This window comes from Felis catus, chromosome E2 (assembly GCF_018350175.1).
Source record: "Felis catus isolate Fca126 chromosome E2, F.catus_Fca126_mat1.0, whole genome shotgun sequence".
Classification (NCBI taxonomy): Eukaryota; Metazoa; Chordata; class Mammalia; order Carnivora; family Felidae; genus Felis; species Felis catus.
In genome coordinates, this window is record NC_058382.1 from 25,497,177 (window position 1) to 25,524,346 (window position 27,170).

A 27,170-nucleotide genomic window follows, 5' to 3' on the forward strand; every position below is an offset into this window, starting at 1 on the left:
AATATGAATACATAGATCTATACTGATAAATGAATACATAAATACATGGGAGAGAAGCAAAAGATCTTCCTTATAGTAGAATGCCAAGTATAAATGTGGAAAGAATGTTGGAAATAGAGAATTACTCTTTGACAACTATCTTAGAGAAGGCAATCACAAAGAGGGAAAAGAGTGAATTTAAGGTGGAGAGTCCTGGTGGTCACTAAGATGATCAGAAGCTCAAGGTAAACATTTTGGTGGTGAGATAGACCAACATCATGTGCTTCCTGATATAATGCACTGAGAAATGCACAGCACTGGTTATGCAATTCTATGCAGTGGAATTTCTGCAAAGAATGTATAACCTGAGTGGAAAGAGAAGAAACAGGGTTATGGTACAGAAGAAGGCCTATATTCTTTAAAACTGATAAGGACCTAAAAAAGGAATTATTCCATATTGAAGAAGTCTGCAAAGATGTGACAATTAAAGAGGAATTCCTTTATAGAATCCTGAAACAGAAAAAAAAATCATTGTTAGGACAACTGGAAAAATTTGAAGAGTCTGTGTATAGGATGCTAGTGTTGTAATAAAGTTGATTTCCTGATTTGGAGAGTTGTATGTGTAACACACATAGGGGTGTGTCCTTATTCTTTGGAAAATTTGAGTTGACAGACAGAATACAAAAATAAATGTTAATAATTAATAATAAAACATATGAAACAAATACTCACCAATGACTTTAACAAAATAAGCATCTGCTTCAAAGTTATTTTTTAGTGTATGGATGGAAAAATCATTCTTTGTATATCCTTTACTTAGTACTACAATGTCCAAGATTCCCTGGAAAAAACATAAACAAAAGTCATAAGAACAAACCAGCAGACTGAAAAACTAATGAAAATACATGCATGTTTATCATGTAAGTTTAAACCTTATTTATTCAACTTGATGTTTAAAATAAAAATATTATTAAAAGTATAAAACCTTAGAGAGGGGCAAACCAAGAAACATACTCTTAACTATAGAGGACAAACTGATGGTTACCAGAGGGGAGGTTGGTGGGGTAATGGGGGAAATAGGTGATGGGGATTAAGGAGGGCACTTGTGATGAGCACCAGGTGATATATGGAAGTGCTGAATTACTATAGGGTACATTTGAAATTAATATTATACTCTTTGTTAACTAACTGGAATTTAAATAAAAACTTAAAAAAAGAAAGACCTTGGCACAATACCCTCCAGTTCAATCCACATTGTTGCTAATGGCAAGATTTCATTCCTTCTCATTGCCAAGTAGTATTCTATTGTATATATAAACCACATCTTCTTTATCCATTCATCAGTTGATGGGCATTTGTGCTCTTTCCATATTTGGCTTTTGCTCATTGGGGTCCATGTGCCCCTATGAATCAGTACTCCTGTATTCTTTAGATAAATTCCTAGTAGTGCTATTGCTGGGTTGTAGGGTAATTCTATTTTTAATATTTTGAGGAACCTTCACACTGTTTTCCAGAGTGGCTGCATCAGTTTGCTTTCCCACCAAGAGTGCAAGAGGGTTCCCGTTCCTCGACATCCTTGCCAGCATCTGTTTTTTCCTGAGTTGTTAATTTTAGCCACTCTGACCAGTGTGAGGTGATATCTCGATGTGGTTAAGTAAAATAAGTCAGTCAGAGAAAGCCAGATAACATCTGTTTTCACTCATATGCAGAATTTGAGAAATGTAACAGAAGACCATGGAGGAAGGGAAGGGGAAAAAACTAGTTCCAAACAGAGAGGAAGGCAAACCTTAAGAGACTCTTAAATACAGAGAACAAACTGAGGGGGTAGGGGGTAGGGGTAGGGGTAGGGGAGAGGGGAAAATGGGTGATGGGCATTGAGGAGGACACTTGTTGGGATGAGCACTTGGTGTCGTATGTAAGTGATGAATCATGGGACTCTACTCCCAAAGCCAAGAGCACATTGTTTACACTGTATGCTAGCTAACTTGACAATAAATTATAAAAAAAAAAAAAAAAAAAAAAAAAAAAAATCCCCGTGTTAAAAAAACCAAAACAAAACCTTGGAAATAGTAAAATATAAACAAAATGAAAAAAATCTGTAATTTTAATCCCTGGAGATAGCTGTTAACATTTTAGTAAATTTCTTTCTAGTCATATTTACATGAATTTTTAAAGGCCTATGAAACGGAAGGCCAAATTGTTTTCAACCGTCAGAGAAAGAGAGCACCTTTTTAACTGTCCTGGTAACCACGGCATATTAACATTACTTTTCTGTAAAAAAGAGGGAGGCTTTGCTGATTATACTGGGGGGAAAAGGTGTGCTCATTTAAATTCCATTTCACTATTATTTATTTATTTATTAAACTTTTTCTGAGTATACCTGACACACAATGTTACATTAGTTTCAGGGGTACAACACAGTGACTCAGACACTGTACACCTTATGTTATGCTTGCCACAAGTGCAGTTCATTCCACTGATTCTTAATCAAACTGATCATTTATCATATTTTTTCATATGTTAGCCACATATGTTTTTTCTGTAAATTCACTATGTTCTGTTTTTCCAGTGGGAGTTTTTGGTGACTTGTATCAGTTTGCATAAATCCTTCTTATATTAATGATATTAGTTATTTGAGTCTTTCATAAATATTTTTTCCCCAGATTTAAAAACAATTTAAATTTCATTTATGATGTTTTTTATGTGCAAAAATTAAAAATTTATTTGTAGCCAATTCTCTTGAGTTTTTCCCCCTTATGTAGTTATTTAGTTATTTATTTACAAACCAAACTAAACCAAACCAAACCAAACCAAACCAAAAATGGGGTTAGGAGACATAAATGTCCTGATGGGCACTGAATTTTTTTTTTAATATAATTTATGGTCAAATTGGCTTGCATACAACACCCAGTGCTCATCCCAACAAGTGGCCTCCTCAACGCCCATCACCCATTTTCCCCTATCCCCACTCCCCCATGTACCCTCAGTTGGTTCTCTGTATTTAAGACTCTCTTAAAAAGACATGGGATGAATTTTTTAAATAATCACATTATTTTACAAGGATATACTGTGATATATTAACTCTGGAATTTAATACATTTGGTATCAGAGTTTATTATTTTTCTGCATGGTAAACTGGCTTTTCAAATTAGACTGGAGGAAACCAGTGTCCTGAGGGCCTTTCATTGTCACCTGGCAACTACAGACAGAATCATAGGAATCCTTGGCAATAGTTCACAAAGTTAAAAGGGAGTAGTACTTCATTCACTCTTCTGTGATCTTGTACAGGTTTAAGACCCTGTTATCTGTTGGCTGTGCTTTTGTCTACTGGTGCATATACACATTTGCCCGTCTCAGAGCATGATTCTCTAGTGGCTTAATCTAAATAGGCACAAAATGAGATAAAGGCGTTTTCATATTTCACTGTACTGATCAGCTAGCGGTGTCGATAAATTTGTTCCCTGTGCCATCTAACATTAAAAGGGGCTTTCTTTAACTCATTAGCTTTCATTATCTCATCTACATTTTCTGGTCAAACATGGTGAAGTGAAAGTGAGATGAAGTGGATGGCAATTAGACTCCAAACATGCAGGAGACTTCTGAACTCACATCTTCATAAATGTCAAAGAAGGTGGCAACCATGGCATCTCTGATTTGATTTAGGTCCATCAGCTCCCAGTAGACTTTAAACATACGATGTGCCCCTTCACAGCTTGCATTATTACATGGAACATTCTCCAGTAAAAAGGCCTGCTGATTGCTGTAAGATAAAGGAAAGGCATTTAGTTAATATAACACACCATTGCTGTGTCGCATCAGCTGTGCTGTATGTCCCAGAATCAAAGATATGATAAATGGTATATAGTGAAATGATATGAAAAAAGCTCCACATTTTATTATTTTACTGTGTCATAAAAAACTGAAATTGTTGGCTATACTTTGTGAGCCTTTGACAAAAATCCTGAGGCTAATTGGTTGCAAGCCTCTCTCCTCTTATGTGGAGTTTCCAGGTCCATCCCTCTTTCTTCCCTTGCTAATCCATAGCCATTGACCATGTGGTTCCATTTCTGAGTTCCTGGACACTGCCATTATCCCTTCTGATGTGTATAACTCCCCAAATGAATATTTGCATTTTAAATGGAACCACCTGATATCCCCAAGTCTTGTAAAATCCAAAGCAGTGAATCTACAATGATAGAATTTCCACTTCCAGACAGGGAGTAGGGTGGATATTGCTTAGGTCCTTTCAGACAAAAGAAGCACTGTACTTTGTATGGTTATGAAATCTTCCCTTTTATATGTGACTCTATAGGTGAAGTGGTTTTGAGCTTAGATTCTGGAGCCAGATTATGTGGATTCAAATTCTGACTGTCATTTAGCTGTTACTAACCTTGAGTAAATTAGTTAATCTCCTGAAGACTCCTATCCTTATTTGTAAACTGAGCAATGAGTACTTATATTAGGGGTGCCTGGGTGGCTCAGTAGGTTAAGCATCTGACTCTTGGTTTCAGCTCAGGTCATGATCTCATGGTTCATGAGACTGAGCCTCATGTCAGACTCTGCTAATAGCATGAAGCCTGCTTGGGATTCTGTCTTTCTCTCCCTCTCTCTCTGCTGCTCCCCTGCTCACACTCTCTCCCTCTCTCTCAAAAATAAATAAACTTTAAAAGAGTCAAGAATTATAAAAAGAGTTGTTATATTATAGGATTGTTATAAAAATAAAATGAAATACTGAATGCAAAATACTTAGAACAATTCTTGTTATCCAGTTAGATCTCAGTGAAAGTGTTTATGTTATCACCATTCTTATTTCTATAGTGCAATACCATGCCATGCAAAAATATTTCCTTTAGAAATAGAAGTAACTTTTGTAGTGTGATTTTATGTGATGGTTCCTATTACAGGCATTTCCCAATGTATATAGTTCTTTACTTCCCTCTACTTATACAAACAGTAATAGGCTAAAGGTATTAAATTTTACTAGTGCTCAATTTTCTCTAATAGTTATTTTCAATAAAACTAAAAAGATATTTCCTTTTTTCCATATGAAAATACAACTTTGGGTATTAGCCTGAATCTGGACACTTTGGAAAAGAAAAAAAAATGAGGAAAATTTCTTTCTGTTCAACACAGTAAGGGAACCTATGTACAAAATATTCAATTTGTATACTGTACTAAATATATAATTGACTTCAAATTATTCTAGATAAAAAATTCCAACACAAATAGTTTAGAATAATTCTTTAACAAAGGAAAAAAACCCTCCCAGGTTGTAACAATTACCTGGAAAGTAATGAGGTGACTTTGCTCAAGACCTAACATATAACAGAAAGAATAATCATTTCTTCTTTGTCTCCTGTGTAGTAAGTGATTTTTAAATTATAATTTGTAATATTCTCCCCAGGTAATTTATCCATCGTACCTTTTTAGCCATGCAATTTTACTAGATATTTCACGGAAATGAAGACTATTCTATTTTGTTATTAAGGGATCATATTAAAACATGAGGACATGTGATAAAGGTAGCATTTCTACAATCTTCTGTAACCAAAGTATCATACTGGTCAACCTTTTGAGTGACTGTGCTGCACAAATTTCCTGTTTCAAAGTGAATGCATGGATTTCATTATTATAACTCTGGCTGCAACTTCAAATACACAACATAATCTACAACATTGTACAATTTAAAATGTCATTTTAATTTTTGTTATGAGTTTGTGAAAAGTATAAATGCCATGTACCATGGTTCTTGTCTCAATGCTAACTACCTTGGTTTTGCAGTATTGAACTTGGGGTCTGTAAAATTTCAGTCCTTTAAAGTTTTACTGAACCTACAGGCACAGTCCAACATCTCACTTTTATAAATAAAATTTCATTTAAGCACAGGAAGGAAAAACCTTGATCCATTTGGGTTTGAAATCTATGAGAAGAAATGATCTTGCTTATTTAGAGTCTGTCTCTTGATGTGTTCTTGTCAATTACAACACATGTATCTTTTTAAAAACTGTTTTTTTCAAAACTATTACAAAGTTATTGCTAAATTCAAGTAACAGAGACATTTAAAAAACAAAATTCTTCCTTTCTAGGGATAACCATTGTTACTAATTTGGTATGCATGTTTCCAAACCTTCTAGGAACGTACAAATATGTAAGTATATATATCCTTAAAAAAACCTATTTAGGTTCTACTATACAGATTCTTTATGCAACTGATTTCTTTATGTCCCATAATACAGCATACACAGGGAGAAAGGGATATACTCTGAATGAGGACTTCTGATATCTATTTTGAAAAGACCCCTCAGAGAAGTTGTACTAGTTTATATCTCCCAGCAGTAGCCCATCAAATTGCCTGTTTTTCCACATGTGCATTCTTTCCAATGGCTACTCCACAATATGGCTAAGCCATCATTCATTCATTTTAACACCCTGCTATTGATAAGTAGTCTTCAATTGTTTTCCGTTACAGCATACCACTCATTCACACACCTATAAATATGTTATTCTCCCTTGGGAATTTGTACATAAATTTCCAAATGATAGTTATATGGCCAAACAATATGCATATTTTAAATATCCATAGGTTAAGTGAAATGATCCTCTAAAAAAATGGACCAATTTGTACTTCTAGTGTATGGGTATATCACTCTTCATATTTTGCGTATTGCTTCCTATGCTTGCCAGGTGGGTAGCTTAAAAATCTCATTCTCCAGATTATAAGAGAAGCTGAGTATTACTTTCATATATATCAGCTATTTGTGCTTCTTCTGGGAACTGGCACTTTAATATATTTTTTTTTAATTATTGATTTTCAGGACATCTGTCAATGTTAGGGACCCTAACAACTTACCTGTTACTCTGACATCCTTGTTTGTAACGTAAGGGTAAAAACAGTATATTAATTCAAAAGGTTTTAAGGATTAAATTAAAAAGTACAGAATAAATAGTTCAGTGTAGTACCTGGAACACAGCACAGCACACATTCAACATATGCTGTTATTATTATTGCTATACGTGCTGTAATTATTACTGATATGTTATAAACGTTTTGCCCCAGCCTTTTATTTTGTTTTAAAAATTTATGGTGTTCTTCACTGAAAGGTTTATAATATTACAGTCATTTATGTCAATATTTTTCTTCATGGCACTGTAAGAAATGTTAAAGTCCATTGTGCAGATGGAAAATGAAACCAGATGAATATTACATTTATACAAAGCAGTGAAAATGTTAAATATATAGGCAAATAAATATTTTTTATTATTTAAATCTCTTTAAAAACAGATAATTAAACAACACAGTGTGACATGAATGATGTAAGTAGATGTAAAACATGTGAAACAACAGCACCAAGGTCAGAAGGGGAGAAATGAAAATGTGCTATAGTGTGTGGTTTTTCAACTGTATGAGAAGTGGTATGATATTGTTTGGAGAGAGACTGGGATAAGTTAAAGATGCATCCACTAAAATGACAAGATAAAGTTAATAATTTAACAAAAAAGACAAAATGGACTCATAAAAAATGCTCATCTAATTCAAATGAAGGCAGAAAAGGGAAAAGGCAACACTGTTGGTGGGCGTGGAAAATGGTACAGCCGCTATGACAAATGGTATGGAGGCTCCTCGAAAAACTAAACACAGAACTACCATATGATGCAGCAATCCCACTTACATACTGAAAGGATCTAAAATCAGAAGCTCAAAGAGATATCTGAACTCCCATGTTTGCCACAGCAGTATTTACAGTAGCTAAAATATGGAAACAATCTGAATGTCCATCAGTTGATGAATAGAGAGAATGGGGTGGTGTGTGTGTGTGCTGGAAAATTACTCAGACAAAAAAGAAAGAAATCCTGACATTTGAAACAACATGGGTGAACCTGGGGGACATTACACTAAGTGAAATAAGCCAGGCACAGGAAGACAAATACTGTATGATTTCACATGTAGAATCTAAAAATACTGAACTCTTAGAAACAGAAAGCAGCATGGTAGTTGCCAGCAGCCAAGGAGTAGGGGGAAATGGGAGATGTTGGTCAAAGAATATAAATTTTCAGTTATAGGATGATTAAGTTCAGGGGATCTAATGTACAGCATGGTGATGATAGTTAACAGTACTGTACTGTATACTGAAAACTGTTATGAGAGTAAAGCTTTAATGTTCTCACTATAACAACAAGGATAAGAAAATGGTAATTACCTGAGATGAAGAATGTTAACTAATCTTAATGTAGTAAACATTTTGCAATATACATGTATGTTTATCATCATGTTTGCACATCTTAAATTTATACAATGTAATATGTAAACTATATGTCATAAGGCTGGACAAAAAAGAAAAGAGCAATCAGCAACAGTGACATTCAAAAATATTTGGAAGTTAAATGCTACTAAAAATCTATTGGTAAAAGAAGGGATCAAAAGGGAAATTACAAAGTACTTTGAATTGGACAAAAATGAAGACACACATATCAAGATTTGTAGTATGTCACTAAAACAGTATTTAGAGGGAAATTTATAACATTAGATACTTCACTAGGAAAGAAGGAAAGTCTCAAATGAATGACCTCAGTTTCTTTCTCAAGACAGTGGAACTAGAAGAGCAAATGAATAGTGAAATAAGACAGGAAATAATGACACAGAGAAAAGCAATTAAGTAGAAAACAAAAACAGTACAGAAAATCAATGAAACCAAAAGACGGTTTTTTGTGAAGAATAACTTTGATAAACTTGATAACTTGATAAACCTCCAAATGAAATGGAAGAAGACACAAAATACAACTATCCTGAACAAGAGAGATAACACCAGTACAGAGTTTACTGGTATTAAAAGATAATAAAGAAATGTTATGAAAAACTTGCACCAATATAATTGACAAATCAGATGATTATCACAAGGGTGACTACAGTACAATAAGATATTTTGAGAGACAGAGACCATATTCACCAAACTTAAACATTATAGTACATTATAATTCTATTTTATTATTAGTTATTATTGTTAATCGACTATGCTTAATTTACAAATTAAACTTTCTCATAGTTCTATATATATAGGAAAAAATAGTATATATAGGGCTCAGTACTATCAGCAGTTTCAGGTATCCATTGGGGGGTCTTGGAACATACTTCTCATGGAGAAGGGGTGAGAGGTACTGTAATATCAAACAAAATTGGGCAGACTTTTTTTTTTTTTTGCAAAAATTGAAAAACAGCCTAAAATACAATAGAAAATGCCAAGGATCTAAAATAGCTAAAATAAGTTTGAAAAAGAGTAAAGTTGGAGGACTTACACTGTCTGAATTTACTACTCATATAAAACGACAGTGAAAGAGCTGTGGTTCTGTTGCAAAGAGGAACATCAGAACAGAATAGAATGAAGAAATATACCCACTGATATACACATGGCCAACTGGCTTTCATCGAATTACAAAAGCAATTGAGTAGAAAAAGGAATTCTTTCTTCTTTCTTTCTTTTTAGTTTCAAGAGAGAGACAGAGTACGAGTGGGGGAGGGGCACAGAAAGAGGGAGACACAGAATCTGAAGCAGGCTCCAGGTTCCAGAGCGCGACATAGGGCTCGAACCCATGGATCATGGGATCATGACCTGGGATCATGACCTGAGCCGAAGTCGGATGCTTAACCAACTGAGCCACCCAGATGCTCCTCTTCTTTGTTTTCTTTTCTTTTCCTTTCCTTTCTTTCTTTTCTTTTTTTTTGGAATTCTTTTCAATAAATGGTGCTGGAACAGTTTACAAAAAAAGAAACTTGGATCCATACAGAAATATTAACTCAAAATGGATCACAGACCTAAATATAAAATGTAGGACTATAAAAAAATACTACAAGAAGGCACACGAGAAAATCTTTGTGACTGAGTTAGGTAAAGATTTCTTTCTTAGATATGACACTAAAAACCAGAGCCCATGTATGAATTTTTAAAAAGTTAAGCACTTCTTGCCCTTTAAAAGACACTGTTCAGAGAACAAAGGGATAAGCTAGAGATGAAAGAAAATATTTGCAAATAATAGTAATAAAGGATTTGTATACAAAGAGCTTTCAAAACTCAGCTGAGAAAATAAATATCCTGGGGCACCTGTATGGCTTGTTGGTTAAGGGTCCGACTCCTGATTTTGGCTCAGCTCATGATCCTAAGATTGTGGGATTAAGCTCCATGATCAGTGTGGAGCCTGCTTAAGATTCTCTCTCTCTCCCTCTGCCCCTCTCCCCAGCTCTCATGCATACATTTTTTGTCTATAAAAGAGAGACAGAGAGAGAGAGAGAGAGAGAGAGAGAGAACGAACAAATGTCTCAAATAAAAGGCAAAAGACCTGAACAGACACTTTACCAAAGATCTATGAAAAGCAAATAATTACATGAAAATATGTTAAATAATCATCAGTTATTAGAGGAACTGAAATTAATACTACAAAGAACTACACTACAAAATAGCTGAAATTAAAAAGACTGACCATACCAATGTTGAAAATGTGAACCAAAAAATTAAATGTGCACCTTCCAAAAGACCAAACATTCCATTCCTTGACATTTGCCCAAGACAAATAAAAGCTTGCATGACTTTTATAAGAGTGATCATAGTAGACTATTTTTAACAAACAGACCTGGTAAGAACCCAATGTCCAGCAACATGTAAATGGATATAATAAGCAAATTGTGATATACCTGTACAATGGAATACTCCTCAGCTATAAGCAACAATGAACTAAGATACATGTAACAGCATGGATGAATCTCAATATTATAATGCAGAGTGAGAGAACCCAGACATAAAAGAGCATAAAATCCACGATTTCACTGATACAAAATAGTAGAAAATGCAATCTAATCTACAGAGATGAAAAGAAGATTGGTGGCTGCCTGTGGGATGAGGGAAGGGTAGAAGGAGTGGAAGGGTAGCTTACCAAGGGTTAAAAAGAAACATATGGGTTGTGTATATGTTCTTCATCTTGACTGTAGTATTATTTTCATAGGTGGTATATGTCAAAACTTACCAATGTACACACTTTAAAGACATGCACTTTACTTTGTCAATTAAACCTCAATGAAGCTTTTAAAAAATGTTACTCCTTCATGACAAAAAACGAAACACAAGCAAGAAAAGAAAAACTAATCTTGGCGTCATTCAAACGAAAAACATTTGTGACTCAAATGATACCGTCAAGAAAGTGAAAAGATGATTCACAGGCCGAGAGCCAATTTTTGCAAATCACGTATCTAACAAAAGGGACTTGTATGTAGAAGATACAAAGAATTTTTAAAATTTATTTATTTATTTATTTATTTATTTATTTATTTATTTATTTATTTAATTTTATTTTATTTATTTGGAGCGAGAAAGAGAGAGAGAAAGCATGAGTGAGGGAGGGGCAAAGAGAGTAGGATAGAGATAATCCTGAGCAGACTCTGTGCTGTCAGTGCAGAGCCCAGCATAGGGTTTGATACAGTTGGATGCTTAAGTGACTGAGCCACCAGGTGCCCCAAGAATTCTTGTATCTCAATGATACAAAAGCAAATACCTATATTGTAAATGTGGGCAAAGGATCTAAATGGACAATTATTGTCTGGGTGGCTTTGATTTCAGCTCAGGTCATGATCTTATGGTTTGTGAGACTGTGCCTCTTGTAGGTCTCTGGGCTGACAGTGTGGAGCCCAGGTAGGGATTCTTTCTCTCTTCCCTCTCTCATAAAATAAATAAATATTAAAATAAATAAATAAATGGACAACTATCAAAGGAAGTTATATACAAACGGCCAAGAAGCACATGAAAAGCTCAAAATCATTAGTCATCAGGAAACTGCAAACCACAATGACATGATATTTCATACTCATTAGGATAGCTATAATAAAAAAGACAAATGCTGGTGAGGCTGTGGAGAAGCTGGAACCCTCATACACAGCTGGGGGAAAAGTAAAATGGTGCTGCTGCTTTGGAAAACATTCTGGTAGTTCCTCAAATGGTTAAACACAGAGCTCCATTCCACTTCCAGGTATGTCTCAAGAGAAATGAAAACATGTCTGCACAAAAACTTACATATGAATGTTGATAGTAGTTATTATTCATAATAGCCAAAAAGTAGAGACAACTCATATGTCACATTCACTAGATGAATGAATAAAATGTGGTAAATCCATACAATGGAATATATTCAACAACAGAAAGAAATGAAATACTGGTATGAAAAACATGCTACCGAATGGATGAACCTGGAACCATTACTCCAAGTCAAACAAGCCAGTCATAGAATATCATGTATTATTTGATTGCATTTATATGAAATGACCAGAATAGGTAAAACTAGAGAGAGAGAGAGAGAGAGAGAGAGAGAGAGAGAGAGAGAGAGAGAGAGAGAGAGAAAGAGAGTAGATGAGTGGTTTCCTAGGGCTGGTGAGATTGGAGACTGACTAAGGTACGTGGGGCTTCTTTTCAGGGTAATGAAAATGTTCTAATAGTGATTGTGGTGATGGATACGCAACTCTAAATATACTAAAAGCCACTGAATATAGAGGTAATGGGTGAATTGTATAGTGTGTGAATTCTATCTCAATAAAATTTATGTTAATAAAAAAACCCAGAATAGCAGAAAATTTTAACCCATTAAAAAATCCATGGGAAACGTTTAAAAGACATAAACATGTAAAATGCACATATCAAATGCCTTTTCTCTGAATAGGCTGGTATTTGCACATCTAGCATGCAGCCTTTTGAGTCTGGTTTTAATTTCTCTTTCAAGTCTATAAAATTGGTGGTGTTTCTTGATACATTACCACTTGACAAAGTTTGGTTTATTCTAGGTTGTTAATATGCTGTGTGCATCTGTCTTATTTCTCATTAAGAAAGGTAGCTGATGGATCATTTAACTTGAAGTTTGATTTTCTCCCTGGCTGCTCTTAGAGCTTGTGTGTCCACTTTAGTCATTTCTATCTCCAGTGAGTTCTGCTCTTCTAGATTGTCCTTAACTCTCTTCCTCTTAATTCCCCAATTTCATTATCAGCCTAGGCTCATATGGAAGGAAAAGACCTTCAATTTGAGGGTATGTCTATCTTTCTGTGTAAACCTTAAGAAAGGCAGCTTTACACACAGAAGAAATACAAATTAAGAAACACAAATATGTCCATTAGGCATACTCTAAAAATAAAATAATTCTTTTATTTTTGAATTGCTGCTCTGAAACCATGCTGCCAGCTACTGGTAAATGCAGAATCCTTGGCTACGCTAATATAACAAAGTAAAACTTCCACTTTGAAATACTAAAAATTATTGAAGTCTTTCTGTAATACAGACTTACAACTGGAGATATTCAAAAGAGATGATAAATTTGATATCCAGAACAAAGTTCACGTGGGCTCTGGGTAAAAGCAATACATTTATTCCCCAAACAGCATCTAGGATGTAAGATTCAGTGGGCACAGAAAATGTTTCTTGAATGAAAGGAGGAAGCAAGCATGTTTTTGTAGAGCAAGGCCAACTGAAAGGCAAAACTTAACAGGATATAAAACTTACTGCTAACCGTTCCTGTTAAATTATTGGTTAGAAAAGATTTTGCCATGTTTTAATATATCTTTATTCAAAGATGTACTTTATACTGGCCAACTTGGTAGCCGCTACAGCATCTTCTTTCTAGTTATTATATGTAATTTTTTATTATGAAAAATGAAATATAAAATGTGATCATTTTATTTGTTAGTTGGGTGAGACCAAAAACAGGATATTCAGACTTTAAGAATGAGAAATTCATGGATATAACACAATTTATAAAGTACACATGCAAAAGGAACAAGGATATGTTAGGAAATTATACCAGTTCTGGTTTAGATGTAGGGGAAAGGGAAAGAGGAAATGAGGAAAGAGGGAAATGAAGGACGACCTCCACATTTCTGGTTTGAATCATGTAAGTGATGGTACCACCACCTGAGATAAACAGTACACTATGAACAGGTTTCGGGGAGAGAAGATACTTTCAGGTTTGGGGTGCCATAGGTACAGCTTTCAGGGGAAGATCTATTAGGCACTAATATACACAGGTATAAGGCCTAGATAAAGGGATTTAAAAGTCTTAAGCTTATAAGTGGCATTTTAGAATAGCCAAAGTAGGTGATGAACAGGCAGGAGAACAAAGGGCTGAGAATGCAACCCCAAGAAACACCAGTAGTTACAGTGGCCCAGATGAAAAGGGGTTCTCAGAAGAGATGGTATAGGAGCAGTTAGAGAGGGTACAGAGAAGACCAGAAGAATTTTAGGAGTAAATCATCAACAACCAACAGTAGGCAAGAATCTGGTGACATTAGAAGTCATTGGGGCTGAATGAGATATTTAGTAGAGTGGAGTGGATTGACGCTAAAATGACAGGTGAATCTGAAGTGATTCTAGTAGAGATTGTCCAGAGTCACAAATTTTTTTTTTTTAAATTCTGGAGAGACTTGCAATTACTTAAAGAATGAAGGAAAGAGGGTGGAATGAGAAGATTTTGAAGACAAAGGATGCAAAGATCCAGAGGATCCAGACAGAATTGAAATGGAGATGGTATCACAGAGGGACAGAGAGATCGATGAGGAAACTGTTACAGTAATTCTAGGTAGGGACAAAGTGACTTGATCCAGGGAGGTGGCAGTGATGATGGAAAAGAAAGGTAATTTAACTTTTCTAGGCTAAAATGATAGGGGCCATGATAATATCTTTGTAGTAAACTGGGAATTATGAGCAAGGGTTGGATGTAAAGAGAAGGGGAACTATGATTATGGTTGGATATCTACATGACAGACAAGACAAGGTGTGAGATACAGATCTGGGAGTTATTCACTTAGAGGTTAAGATAACTTGTGCTATAAATCTGAATGGAATAGCCCAGGAGAGAAATACAGTTAAGAAGTGTCAACAGCTGAAGATTCCACCTTGTAGAATGTCCTTGGGGGCAGATAAACGGTAAAACAAAAAAAAACACCAAAACCCTGTGATTGAGAGAACATGTCATTCAACATTAGAAATGATTTCTTTGAATATGTGAACTTTAGCTAAATACATCTCATGTGATTTTTTTTTTTGAATTATGCTGCATGACAGTGCAAGCATTCAATTACTAAAGATTGGTTAAATCAACCCAATGGAATATTTTACAATTAAAATATTACAAAAGTAATTATTATTGACATAAAATTGTTCATAATACATTAAGTGAGAAAACATGTCACAAAACAGTATTAATGGTATGATCTTGTTTTGTAATACAAATGGAACACCATGCACATACTCATATACACACTCGTGAGCACACAGAGACTTAGAGCAGGTTTTGGAAGGATACATACCCAAGATGGATACATACCCAAGATTAATGGTGGTTGTCTCTTGGTAGGCAGGGTTTTAGGCATGTTTTACTTTATTTCTTTTGATATGTACTTATATTTCTGTAGTAAGCAGAAAACAGTATTTTCTTATAGTCCCCAGTCATTCTCACATCACCTATTTTAATTCACTGCATAGTCTTAGCACTACTTTATATTTTTCCTATTTTTGATTTGTTTGTTTATTGCCTACCTTTCGCAAATTTATCTCTCTTATTCATACTTGTATCTTCAGCATCCAAAGTCTGCTTCAATACAATAGGCACTCAATAAATATTTAAGTAAAAGTTTATAAGTAATGCTTTTGTAATAAGAAAAATAAACACTAAAACTTAATTTATTAAGCCTGTTTCTCCTAATTTTCTCTATTTTAGAAGTGACCAAATAAGTTAGAAACAAAGGAAAATGGTGGAGATGTAGCTTACTTTACCCCTAATGGACTTTACCCCCAATAACACTCTGAATCTGAAGACAGTCAAATATTTCTCTGGTCTGCCTACTGAGATACCTGACAAAGCCCAGACTAGCCTTGGATTGTTGCACAAGAAAAGACTGAAAGTGACAAGTTGATATGACTCATTTTTATAAAAAAGCAATCTCAGAACACACAAATCTTGCATCCTCCAGGTAAGCTCCTAGTAATGCTCTACACTTATTTCAATGTCATTGCTTACAGCTATGTGATTCCTCTTTGAGGATGCCGTCAGAAACTGCTGAGTCTTCTGTGATCTTCAGTGATGGTAAATCTTCAATGTGAGCAGTAAATGTGAACTTAGGTATTATTATTAAGGTCAGTAAATAGGTTCGTTAGTATAATATTTGTACAAAATCAAAGTATATATGAAGCAGTGAGACTTATGTAAACCTGACTCTTTAATGGACTTATTTTTATTGAAATATAATTCATACATCATAAAATTCACTATTTTAAAGTGTTCAATTTAGTAGTGTAGTATATTCATAAGGTTATACAACCATTGGCATTATCAAATTTGAGATTATTTTCATCATGCTCACATAAAATCCCATACCCATTAGTAGTCACTTCCCATATAGGCAATTATTACAGAAGAATTTTTGAAGTGTTTTAAACATCAGTAAAGACATGCCTATTCTATGAAGATGGCTTCTTTGGACAACTGATTCATCTGTATGTATTGTTTTTAGATAAGTATCAGTCATATTCATTTGTATTTGGGGATACCAATGAAATTCAATCAAGGAAAACAAACTGTATTGGCACCAGGCATATTTTCTTTTAACTTCACATTCTGAAACCAACTGTGAAATGTCCATTACTTCATGAAAGATAAGAAATCCAAAGTACTTGATTACCTGTGAGACAAAAGAACTAATCACATTTAAGCTCAATTTTATCTTCTTGGGAACAGTCTGATAACATGCTGAGTTAAGATAATTATGTATCTTTAAAAAAGGGCATTGTCCCATCAATGAGAATACATTAAAATAAGATTAAACCAGGACTGTGTATATAATCACCTATTAAACCCTTTATTAAGCAGAGGACAAAACATTTAGATAATTAACTAAAACTTTGAAAGAAAAAGCAGATGTAACACAATTAGTGCTTCTATAAAACTGAAAACTTTTTCCTAGTCAGGTCTTTCTTGGCCCTGAGTGACCCTAAGTGACCAAACTTAAGATTTAAGTTCATCATCTTAAGTTACTTTTTACCATTACTCAAAAGTAAGATAAAATTCTCTGTTCTTGGGATAATGATGGCTTTAAAACTGCCAGGTAATGGCATACCGATGATAATGAAACTTTATAGAAAATATTAACTATGACTCCCGTGTTAGGCTAATCATGCTAACAAATAATAAGTGGTTGAAAATGTAGAGTCTTGAACGACTGTGGAAAAGACCATGAGTTCACTTTATGTTCAATGGGAAAAAACCTGAGGAAGTGTATTTAAATACCTCAGTTATGATAAAAAAGGAGCCTGGATTTGGTCAGTCCATGGTTTCTCCTTTGCCCTTTAGAACTCTATTTCAAAGTCTAAAGCATATGAAAAATGACAAATATGTTCTATTCTCACTCTGGTGATCTGCTTGGCTTCTGATGTTCACTTATTCGGAAGGGAGGGAAGGAGTTTCTAAGACCTAAAAACATTTAAAAAGCATTTTAAAAGTTAACATGGGTTTTATATACCAGATTTCTGTTATTTTAATAGTTTCCCTTGCATGGATTCATGTTCCTAAATCTTTTGATGTTATTCTCCTTTGTTTAGTTGACATTAGTTGTCCACTTCCTGAAAGGACTAAGAATGAATACTATACATTCTTGGAATGTGAAAATCTGAGGCCTCTTGTTTGCTATTATATTTCTTAAATTGCTGCTTTTGCATTATAAAGGGCATCTTCTGTGAAATGCCAATCATGAATCTAAACCAAAATGCAAGCAAATATACAAAAATAGATATTTATAAAATATGGTACCTTTTCATATGATGGAGTTGTACCTTAAACAAGCACAAGTGCTCAAGTCAGTGGAGTGAACATCATTTACATACTGGGGTTGATACACACACACACACACACACACACACACACACACACACACACACACACACACACTTAAGGTCCTAAATTCTACTATATGTATAATGCTTCACAGACTGAGAGATTAATATATATGCTGTCCAATAATTCCAGAAATATAGTAAAAAGGCTAGAGAAATGCATTTTCATATGCATTTTCTATTTCACTTCACAATATATATTATGTGTTAACATGGATTACACAAATCCATATACAAATACACACACATACACATACATACATTTATAGGTGATTTAATGAATTTTCAAGAGTAATTTTGCCTTTTTCAGACTGATTTCCAAGCCTAAATTATGATTCTGCCATAGACCAAAATGCAAATAGTGATCATCTGTGGACGATGTCATTATGGGTGCTTTTAATTTAGTTTTTTTTTCTTTTTCAAAATTTTCTTTAAATTCTAGTTAGTTAACATACAGTGCAATATTGGTTTCAGGAGTAGCATTCTGTGATTCATCACTTATGTACAATACTCAGTGCTCATCATAACAAGTGCCCTCCTAAATATCAATCATCCGTCTAGTCCATCCCCCACCCACACCCCTCCATCACCCTCTATCATTGTTTGTTCTCTATTATTAAGAGTCTCTATGGTTTGTCTCCCTCTTCGCTTTTCTCCCCCCTCCAATATGTTCATCTGTTTTGTTTCTTAAATCCCACATATGAGTGAACTAATATGGTATTTGTCTGTCTCTGACTGATTTATTTCACTTAGCATAATGCACTCTAGCTCCATCCATGCTGTTGCAAATGGCAAGACTTCATTCGTTTTGATGGCTGAATAATATTCCATTGTATATATATCCCGTACCTTTATCCATTCATCAGTTGATGGACACTTGGGCTCTGTCCGTAGTTTGGCCATTTGTATAATATTGCTATAAACACTGGGATGCATGTACCCCTTTAAATCTGTATTTTTGTATCTTTAGGTAATACCTAATAGTACAATTGCTGGGTCATGGAGTAGTTTTATTTTTAACTTTTTGAAAACCTCCATAGAGTTTTCCAGAGTGGCTGCACCAATTTGCATTCCTACCAACAGTGCAAGAGGGTTCCCCTTTCTCTGCATCCTCATCAACATCTGTTGTGTCTTGTGTTGTTAATTTTGGCCATTCTGACGGGTGTGAGGTGGTGCTGCATTGTGGTTTTGATTTGTATTTCCCTGATGATGAGTGATGTGGAGCATCCTTTCATGTGTCTATTAGCCATCTGGATGTCTTCTTTGGAAAAGTGTCTATTCATGTCTTCTGCCCATTTCTTCACTGGATTATTTGTTTTTGGGTGCTGAGTTTGATAAGTTCATTATAGATTTTGGATAATAACCCTGTATCTGGTATGGCATTTGCAAATATCTCCTCCCATTCTGTTGGCTGCCTTTTAGTTTTGTTGATTGTTGCCTTTGCTGTGCAGAAGTTTTTTTTATCTTGATGAAGTCCCAATAGTTCATTTTTTGCTTTTGTTTCCCTGGCCTCTGGAGACATGTCAAATAAGAAGTTGCTCTGGCCGAGGTCAGACAGGTTGCTGCCTTTTTTCTCTTCCAGGATTTTGATGGTCTCCTGTATCACATTTAGGTCTTTCATCCACTTCGAATTTGTTTTTGTGTATGGTATAAGTAAGTTGGCCAATTTCATTCTCCTGTGTGTTGCTGTCCAGTTTCCCCAGCTCCATTTTCTGAAGAGACCTTTTTCCATTGGATATTCTTTCATGCATTGTTGAAGATTAGTAGATTATAGTTGTGGGTCCATTTTTGGGTTCTCTAATCTGTTCCATTTTATCTATGTCTTGATGACTACATACTGTCTTGACTACAGCTTTGTCATGTATTTTGACATCTGGAATCGTGATATATCCAGATTTGCTTTTCTTTTTCAGGATTGCTTTGGCTATTTGGGGTGTTTTGTGATCCCATACAAATTTTGGGATTGTTTGTTCTAGATCTGTGAAATTTACTGGTGGTACTTTGATGGGGATTGCATTAAATGTGTAGATTGCCTTGGGTGGTACAGACATTTTAATAATGCTTGCTCTTTCAACCTACGAGCATTGAATGTTTTTGCATTTATGTCCTCTTCAATTTCTTTCATAAGAGTTCTGTAGTTTCCAGAGGACAGATCTTTTACCTCTTTGGGTATCTAATTGTTTTTGGTGCAATTGTAAATGAGATCATTTCCATGATTTCATTTTCTGCTGCTTCATTATTGGTGTTTAGAAACACAACAGATTTCTGTACATTGATTTAAAATTTTTTAAATATTTATTTATTTTTGATAGAGAGAGATAGAGCACAAGTGGGGGAGGGGCAGAGATAGAAGGAGACACAGAATCCAAAGCAGGATCCAGGCTCTGAGCTGTCAGCACAGAGCACGACATGGGGCTCAAACTCACGAACTGCAAGATCATGACCTGAGCTGAAGTTGGACGCCTAATCAACTGAGCCACCAGGTGCCCCTGTACATTGATTTTATATCCTGGGACATTGTTGAATTCATGTACTAGTTCTAGCAATTATTTGGCGGATTCTTTCTAGCAATTATTTGGCAGTCTTTTGGGTTTTCTACATAGAGTATCATGTTGTCTTCAAATAGTGAAAGTTTAACTCTTCCTTGCCAGTTTGGATGTCTTTATTTCTTTTTGTTGTCTGATTAGTGAGTCAAGACTTCTAGTACTATATTAAACAGCAGTGGTAAGAGTGGACATCCCTGTCTTGTTCCTGACTGAGGAGGAAAAGCTGTCAGTTTATCCCCATTGAGGATATTAATGGTAGGTCTTTAGTATATGGCCTTTATGATGTGGAGGTATGTTCCAACTATCCATACTTTGTTGAGGGCTGTTATCAAGAATGGATGCTGTATTTTGTCAAATGCTTTTGCCGCATCTATTCAGAGGATCATATGGTTCTTTTAATTTTTTTATTAATGTGATTTATTTGTGAATGTTGAACCAGCTCTGTAGCCCAGGAATAAATCCCATTTGATCATGGTGAGTAATTTTTTTAATGTACTTTTGGATTTGACTTGCTAGTACCTTTTTAGGAATTTTTGTATACCTGTCCATCAGGGAGATTGTCCTGTAATTCTCCTTTTTAGTGGGGTCTTTGGTTTTGGAATCAAGGTAATGCTGGCCTCATAGGAGTTTGGAAGCTTTCCTTCCGTATCTATTTTTTTGGAACGGTTTGAGAGGAATAGGTATTAACTCTTCTTTAAATGTCTGGTAGAAGTCCCCTGGGAAGCCATCTGGCTCTGGGCTTTAGTTTGTTGGGAGATCTTTGATTATGAATTCAATTCCTTTGCTGGTTATGTTCAGATTTTCTATTTCTTCCTGTTTCAGTTTTGGTGGTTTGTATGATTCCAGGAATTTGTCCATTTCTTCCAGATTACCCAGTTTGTTGGTATATAGTTTTTCATAATATTCTCTATAATTGTTTGTATTTCTGTGGTGTTGACTGTGATCTCTCCTTCATTTGTGATTTTATTTATTGGTGTCCTTTCTCTTTTCTTTTTGGTAAGTTTGGCTAAGAGGTTATCAATGTTATTATTTCAAAGAATCAGCTCATTGTGTTGACCTGATCTGTTTTTTGTTTGTTTCTATATCATTTATTTCTGCTCTAATCTTTATTATTTTCCTTCTTCTGCTGACTTTAGGCTTTATTTGCTGTTCCTTTTCTACCTCCTTTAGGTGTAAGGTTAGGTTGTGTGTTTGAGACTTTTCTTGCTTCTTGATGTAGACCTATATTGTAAAATACTTCCTTCTTAGGACTGGTTTTGCTGCATTCCAAAGGTTTTAGACTGTTGTGTTTTCATTTTCATTTGTTTCCATGTACTTTTTAATTTCATCCATTAATTCCCTGGTTATCCCATTCAGTTTTTAGTTCTTTAACCTCTGTGTATGTGTGGTCTTTTCAAAATTTTTATTGTGGTTGACTTCAAGTTTCATAGCATTGTGGTCAGAAAATATGCATGGTATGATCTCGATCTTTTTGTGCTTGTTAAGGACTGATTTGTGACCCAGTATGTGATCTGTTCTGGAGCATATTTCATGCGCACTTGAAAAGAACGTGGCTATCGGATGAAATGTTCTGAATATACCTGTTAGGTCCATCTGGTGCAATGTGTCACTCAAAGCCATTATTTCCTTGTTGATGTTCTGTCCGTTGCTGTAAGTAGGGTGATAAAGCCCCTACTATTATTGTATTATTATGAATGAGTTTCTTTATGTTTATTATTAATTGATCTATAAATCTGGGTACTTCCTGTTAGGGGCATAATTATTTACAATGGTTAGATCTTCTTGATGGATAGACCCCTTAATTACGATGTAATGCCCACCTTCATCCCTTGTTACAATCTTTTTTTTTTTTTTTAGTGTTTATTTTTTGAGAGAGAGAGAGAGAGAGAGAGAGACAGACAGACAGACAGTGTGCGAACAGGGGAGGGGCAGAGAGAGGGAGATGCAGAATCCAAAGCAGGTTCCAGGCTCTGAGCTGTCAACACAAAGCCCCACATGGGGCTTCAAATCACGAACTGCGAGATCATGACCTGAGCTGAAGTTGGATGTTCAACCTACTGAGCTATCCAGCTGCTCCTAGGGTCTTTGTTTTAAAATTTAGTTTGTATGATAAAGTATGGGTACTCTGGTTTTCTTTTTCTTTCTTTCTTTCTTTCTTTTTTTAACTTTACTTTTTCTTTTTTTTTTTTTTACCAGAGAGAGAGAGGGAGGGAGGGAGAATGAGAGAGAGATGGAGACAATTATGAGCAGGCTCCATGATCAGTGCAGAATCTGATGCCTGGCTTGATCCCATGACCCTGGGATCATTGACCTGAGCTGCTATAAAGAGTTGGACGCTCAACCCAGTAAGCCACCCAGGCACCCCTCTGGCGTTTTTTTGACATCCTTTGCATGACAGATGCTTTTCCAACCCCTCACTTTCAGTATGCAGGTGTCTAGGTCTAAAATGAGTTCCTGTGTAGGCAGCATATAAATGAGTCTTGTTTTTTTAATCCATTCTGATATCCTATGTCTTTTGATTGGAGCATTTAGTCCATTTATATTCAAAATGATTACTGAAAGGTATGAATTTAGTGCCATTGTGTTAGTTGTAGAGTCACTGTTTCTGGAGATCTTCTCTGTTTTTAGTCTTTGTTGCTTTTTGTCTTTTCTTCCCTCCACTTAAAGAATCACCTTTTATTTCTTACAAGGCTGGTTTAGTGGTCATGAACCCCTTTTGTTTTTGATTGTCTGGGAAACTCTTTATCTCTCATTCTGAATGACAGCCTTGCTGGATAAACCAATCTTGGCTGCATATTTTTCCAATTCAGCATAGTGAACATATCCTGCCATTCACTCTGGCCTCCTATGTTTCTGTAGATCTGCTGTGAACCTGATCTGTCCTTCCCCCTAGGTTAAGGGTGTTTTTCCCTTGCTGATTTCAGGATTCTTTCCTTGTCTGTGTCTTGGCAATGGCCAGCTTTTGTTGAATCTAATGTGAGTTCTTGGTGCTTCTTGGATTTTGATGTGTGTATCCTTCCCCAGATTAGGGAAGTTTTCATCTACAATATGCTAAAATAAACTTCTGCTCCTTTTCCTCTCTTTTCATCTTCTGGACTCCTAGAATACAAATGTTATTCTGTTTTAAGAAGTCAGTGAGTTCCCTAAATCTACCTTTGTGATCCAATACCTTTCTTTCCCTCTCCTTTTAAGCTTATTTCCCATAATTTTATCTTCTATATTACTGATTCATTCCTCTGCTTCATCCACGCTTGTTGTCATGGCATCTATTTGGGTTTGCATCTCAGTTACAGCATTTTTAATTTTGGCCTGACTAGATTTTAGTTCTTTTATCTTTGTAGTAAGGGAGTCTCTAGCGTCTTCTACACTTTTTTCAAGCCTAGTTAGTATGCTTATAATTGTTGTTTTAAATTGTAATTCAGACATTCTACTTATATCTGTATTGATTAAATCCCTGGTTGTTACTCCTACTTCCTGTTCTTTCTTTTGGGGTGAATTCCTTCACCTTGTCATTTTGTCCAGGAAAAAAAAAAAAAGCTAGATCGTAGGTATGTTTTGTTATGCTTATGAAAAGCTAGATCCAAAAAATAAAATCAAATATATATAATAAAAAAATAAGAAAAATTAAAAGAAACTTAAAAAATAAAAATAAAAAGGAAACTAGATCCTATTTTCCCTAGAGTAGAAGTTTCACAGCACTCTATGCTCAGTAGACTTGGCTCCTGTGAAAGGTTTGTGCTGCTGTTCTGGGGGCAGGGCCTGTTGACCTGATTCTCAGGTGGGCTTGCCTTAGAGTATATGAGCCTGCAGGGTGCAGGTGGGTAGGGCTTGGTGTAAAGGGCTCCAGCTTCCACTTGGTGGTGCTATTTTTCTCACTGAAGTGAGATATGGTCAGTGCTGATGGGGGAGGGGTGGTGGTGAAAATGGCATGGCCATGCTCTGTCATCCCTGGAGTGGGGAGCTCACCTGTGCCACCCCTCAGGAAGCCTTCATAGAAGAGCAAACAAGGACTTCTCCTGTGTCCCTGGCCTCTGTCAAGATATGTGCCTTCATGCTGCCTGTGTCTGATTTGTCTGCCTGCTAGGTGGTGAAGCACTCCTGTACTTTATCTCAGATTGCACAGCTGGGTTCTGAAACTCCAAATTGTAGAGATCTGTACACTTTGGTCCCATGTCTACCCCATGGGGGAGGGTCTTGCTGCCATGTGGCCGCCTACCAGTTTGTTTCAGAAATCAGTTGCGAGACTATGCAGCAGCCTGGAGTTTATGGCAAAGCACAGCAGAGAGCTGGCTGGCACCAAGACTTGCAGCCCTCAGCCATAGCCTGTAATCCTATGCTAGCAAAGAGGGTAGCTCAATGGTGCCCACCGGGTCCCTCACCCCTGGAGAGGTCATGCTCCCTCTCCCAAATGCACTCCAAGCAGGGGAACTTCCTCTCCCCATGGTACCCAGGGGATCCTTGGACTATGCCCTCCTTCCTCATTAGAGCAGTGGTAAGGCTGCCAGGCACCACCCTGGCAATGTCACAGACCTCCAAAATTTCAGACTCTGTGTTTCACTGTTCATAACAACTTGATATAGTCCTCCTCTCTCTTTTCCTTAGTTGACAGTTTTGGAGAAGAGTTTTTCTTGTGCAATTCTCTGTGTGCAATTCTACTTTCTATTTCTTTCTTGCTTCTCTTTCTGTGATCATGGCTCCCTTCCCATTGCAGCAATTGCATGTCTTCCATGCCTCAAATCAACTCTCTGCAGTTCCTACCTTCCATGGCGTGGTGGTTTTTTCATCTTTAGTTGTGCATATTTGCTCTCTCAGTCCTCAGATGGATTTCTTGGGTATTCAAAATGATTTGATATTTATCGAGCCATGTTCAAGGGATGAGGCAAGCCTAGGATCTCCCTAATTCTCCGCCATCTTAACTCCTCCTTTTATTTTTCATTTGTACTTTCTAAATTTCTGTAACTTGAAAAATACTTAAAATAAAAGAATACTATACTGTACTTACATTTACTCTACTAAATAATGCCAGTTTCTGTTTCATATTAATAAGTTTCTATTCTTCTGAATAGAAACATAATGTATCATCATGAACAAAGAAATGATGCCAGACAACACCATTACTACTCAACAATGTAATGAGAATCGTGGCCAATGCAGTAAGACCAACAAAAGAAAGAAGAGTTAAAACAATTCTATAGCAAGAGAACTAACTATCCTTATTTTCAAGTGAAATGATTATATACATGGGAAATCCAACAGAATATATAAACTATAAGAATAAAAGAATAAGGCAAGATTGGTGAACAGAAGATCTACACATCAAATTCAAGTCTTGTCATATACCAATGATAATCATTAGAAAATTACTAGAAAAATCTTATTCACAGTAACAACAAAATCTCTAAGCTATTAAGGGGCAATTTAATGAGAGATGTATAGCAGTTTTATGAAGGTAATTTCAAAATATTCCTACAGAATATTTAAGGAATATATGAATAAAGGTTATGAACTGAAAGACTGAAAATCACAAATATGTCAACTCATCACAAATTGATCAGTAAATACAATGTAATCATATCAATCCAAGTCCCAACATAAGTTTTTAGTCAGATAAGAAAAATTAGTTTTTAAATTTCTGTGGATAAACAAAGGGACAAGAATAATCAAGATAATTCTGAAGGAAGAAATCACACAGGAACATTTTCTCTATCAGATATCAAAACTTATCTTATAGCTACAATAATTAACACAATGTGTAATCAGCACAGAGAGTGACAAACAAGATAAGGCACAAAAATAGAAGGCACAGAAATAGAACCATGCATATAAAGCAACTTGATATATGACAAACGTGGCATTAAAATCAGTGGGGTAAAAGAGACTAAATAAATATGGGGACAATTAGTTATCTAAGAAGAATATAATTAGATCCCTTTAATGTATGCAATACACAAAAATACATTTTTGGTAGATTAAAAGCCTACATGTGATATGGAAAAAATGTTAAAGTTTTATGATAAATATAGGAAAATACCTTTATGGCCATTGGATGTATCAGTATTATTGAATAAGATCAAGTAAGCTTAGACTACATATAATCTATTTATATTACATAAACATTTCTAATATTAAACTGGATATAATTACCCCACTCTGTAATATTTTGTCCCATAGGAAGGGTCTATTGAGTGCCAGTGTTTATCATTAATATTATGGTAGTTTATACACAATAAAATATAAAAACATTGTAGATTTTGTATTTAATTGAACCACATAGGTCATAAAGGACACAAAATTATATTAAAACCAGTTTGCTTATTTATTAGAAATACAATCCATGCATTTTTATTTCTCAGTTATAAAAATTAAACATAAAATATATATTTACAATGAGTCCAACACCTGGGAACTTAAAGGTATGACCATTTTAATATCCAATATTAAGTGGTAAAAAAAATGAAATTAGACTTGTAGCTACAAATTTGAATTTCCAGGCTGTTAGGAATGAGATGATTTAGTTCAAAACTGTGCTGTCTCATATGGCAGCAAGTAGGCCACAGATGGCTACTGAGCAATTGAACTGTGGCTAGACCAAATTCAGGTGTGCTGTAATGTAAAATACATAGTGAATTTGGAAGAATTAGTACATACACAAAACACACACTACAATAACAAAGCTGTGTTTTGAAGAGTATATTATTTACATTTATTATTCTGTGAGGAGATGGCTGCGTGATGTGCACACGTT

The 27,170-nt window shown here is 35.4% G+C and overlaps 1 protein-coding gene across 2 annotated transcripts in view; it reads right to left on the minus strand.

Moving 5' to 3' along the window:
* Positions 1-27,170, minus strand: part of ITFG1 (integrin alpha FG-GAP repeat containing 1) — a 347,986-nt gene that overhangs the window by 133,234 nt on the left and 187,582 nt on the right. For both annotated transcript variants that reach the window (XM_023245671.2, XM_045047180.1), the window contains 2 exons: positions 3,589-3,739; positions 712-820 (listed from right to left, as the gene is read on the minus strand). In XM_023245671.2, coding sequence (XP_023101439.2) covers positions 712-820; positions 3,589-3,739 — 260 coding nt within the window. The remainder of the gene's footprint in view (positions 1-711; positions 821-3,588; positions 3,740-27,170) is intronic.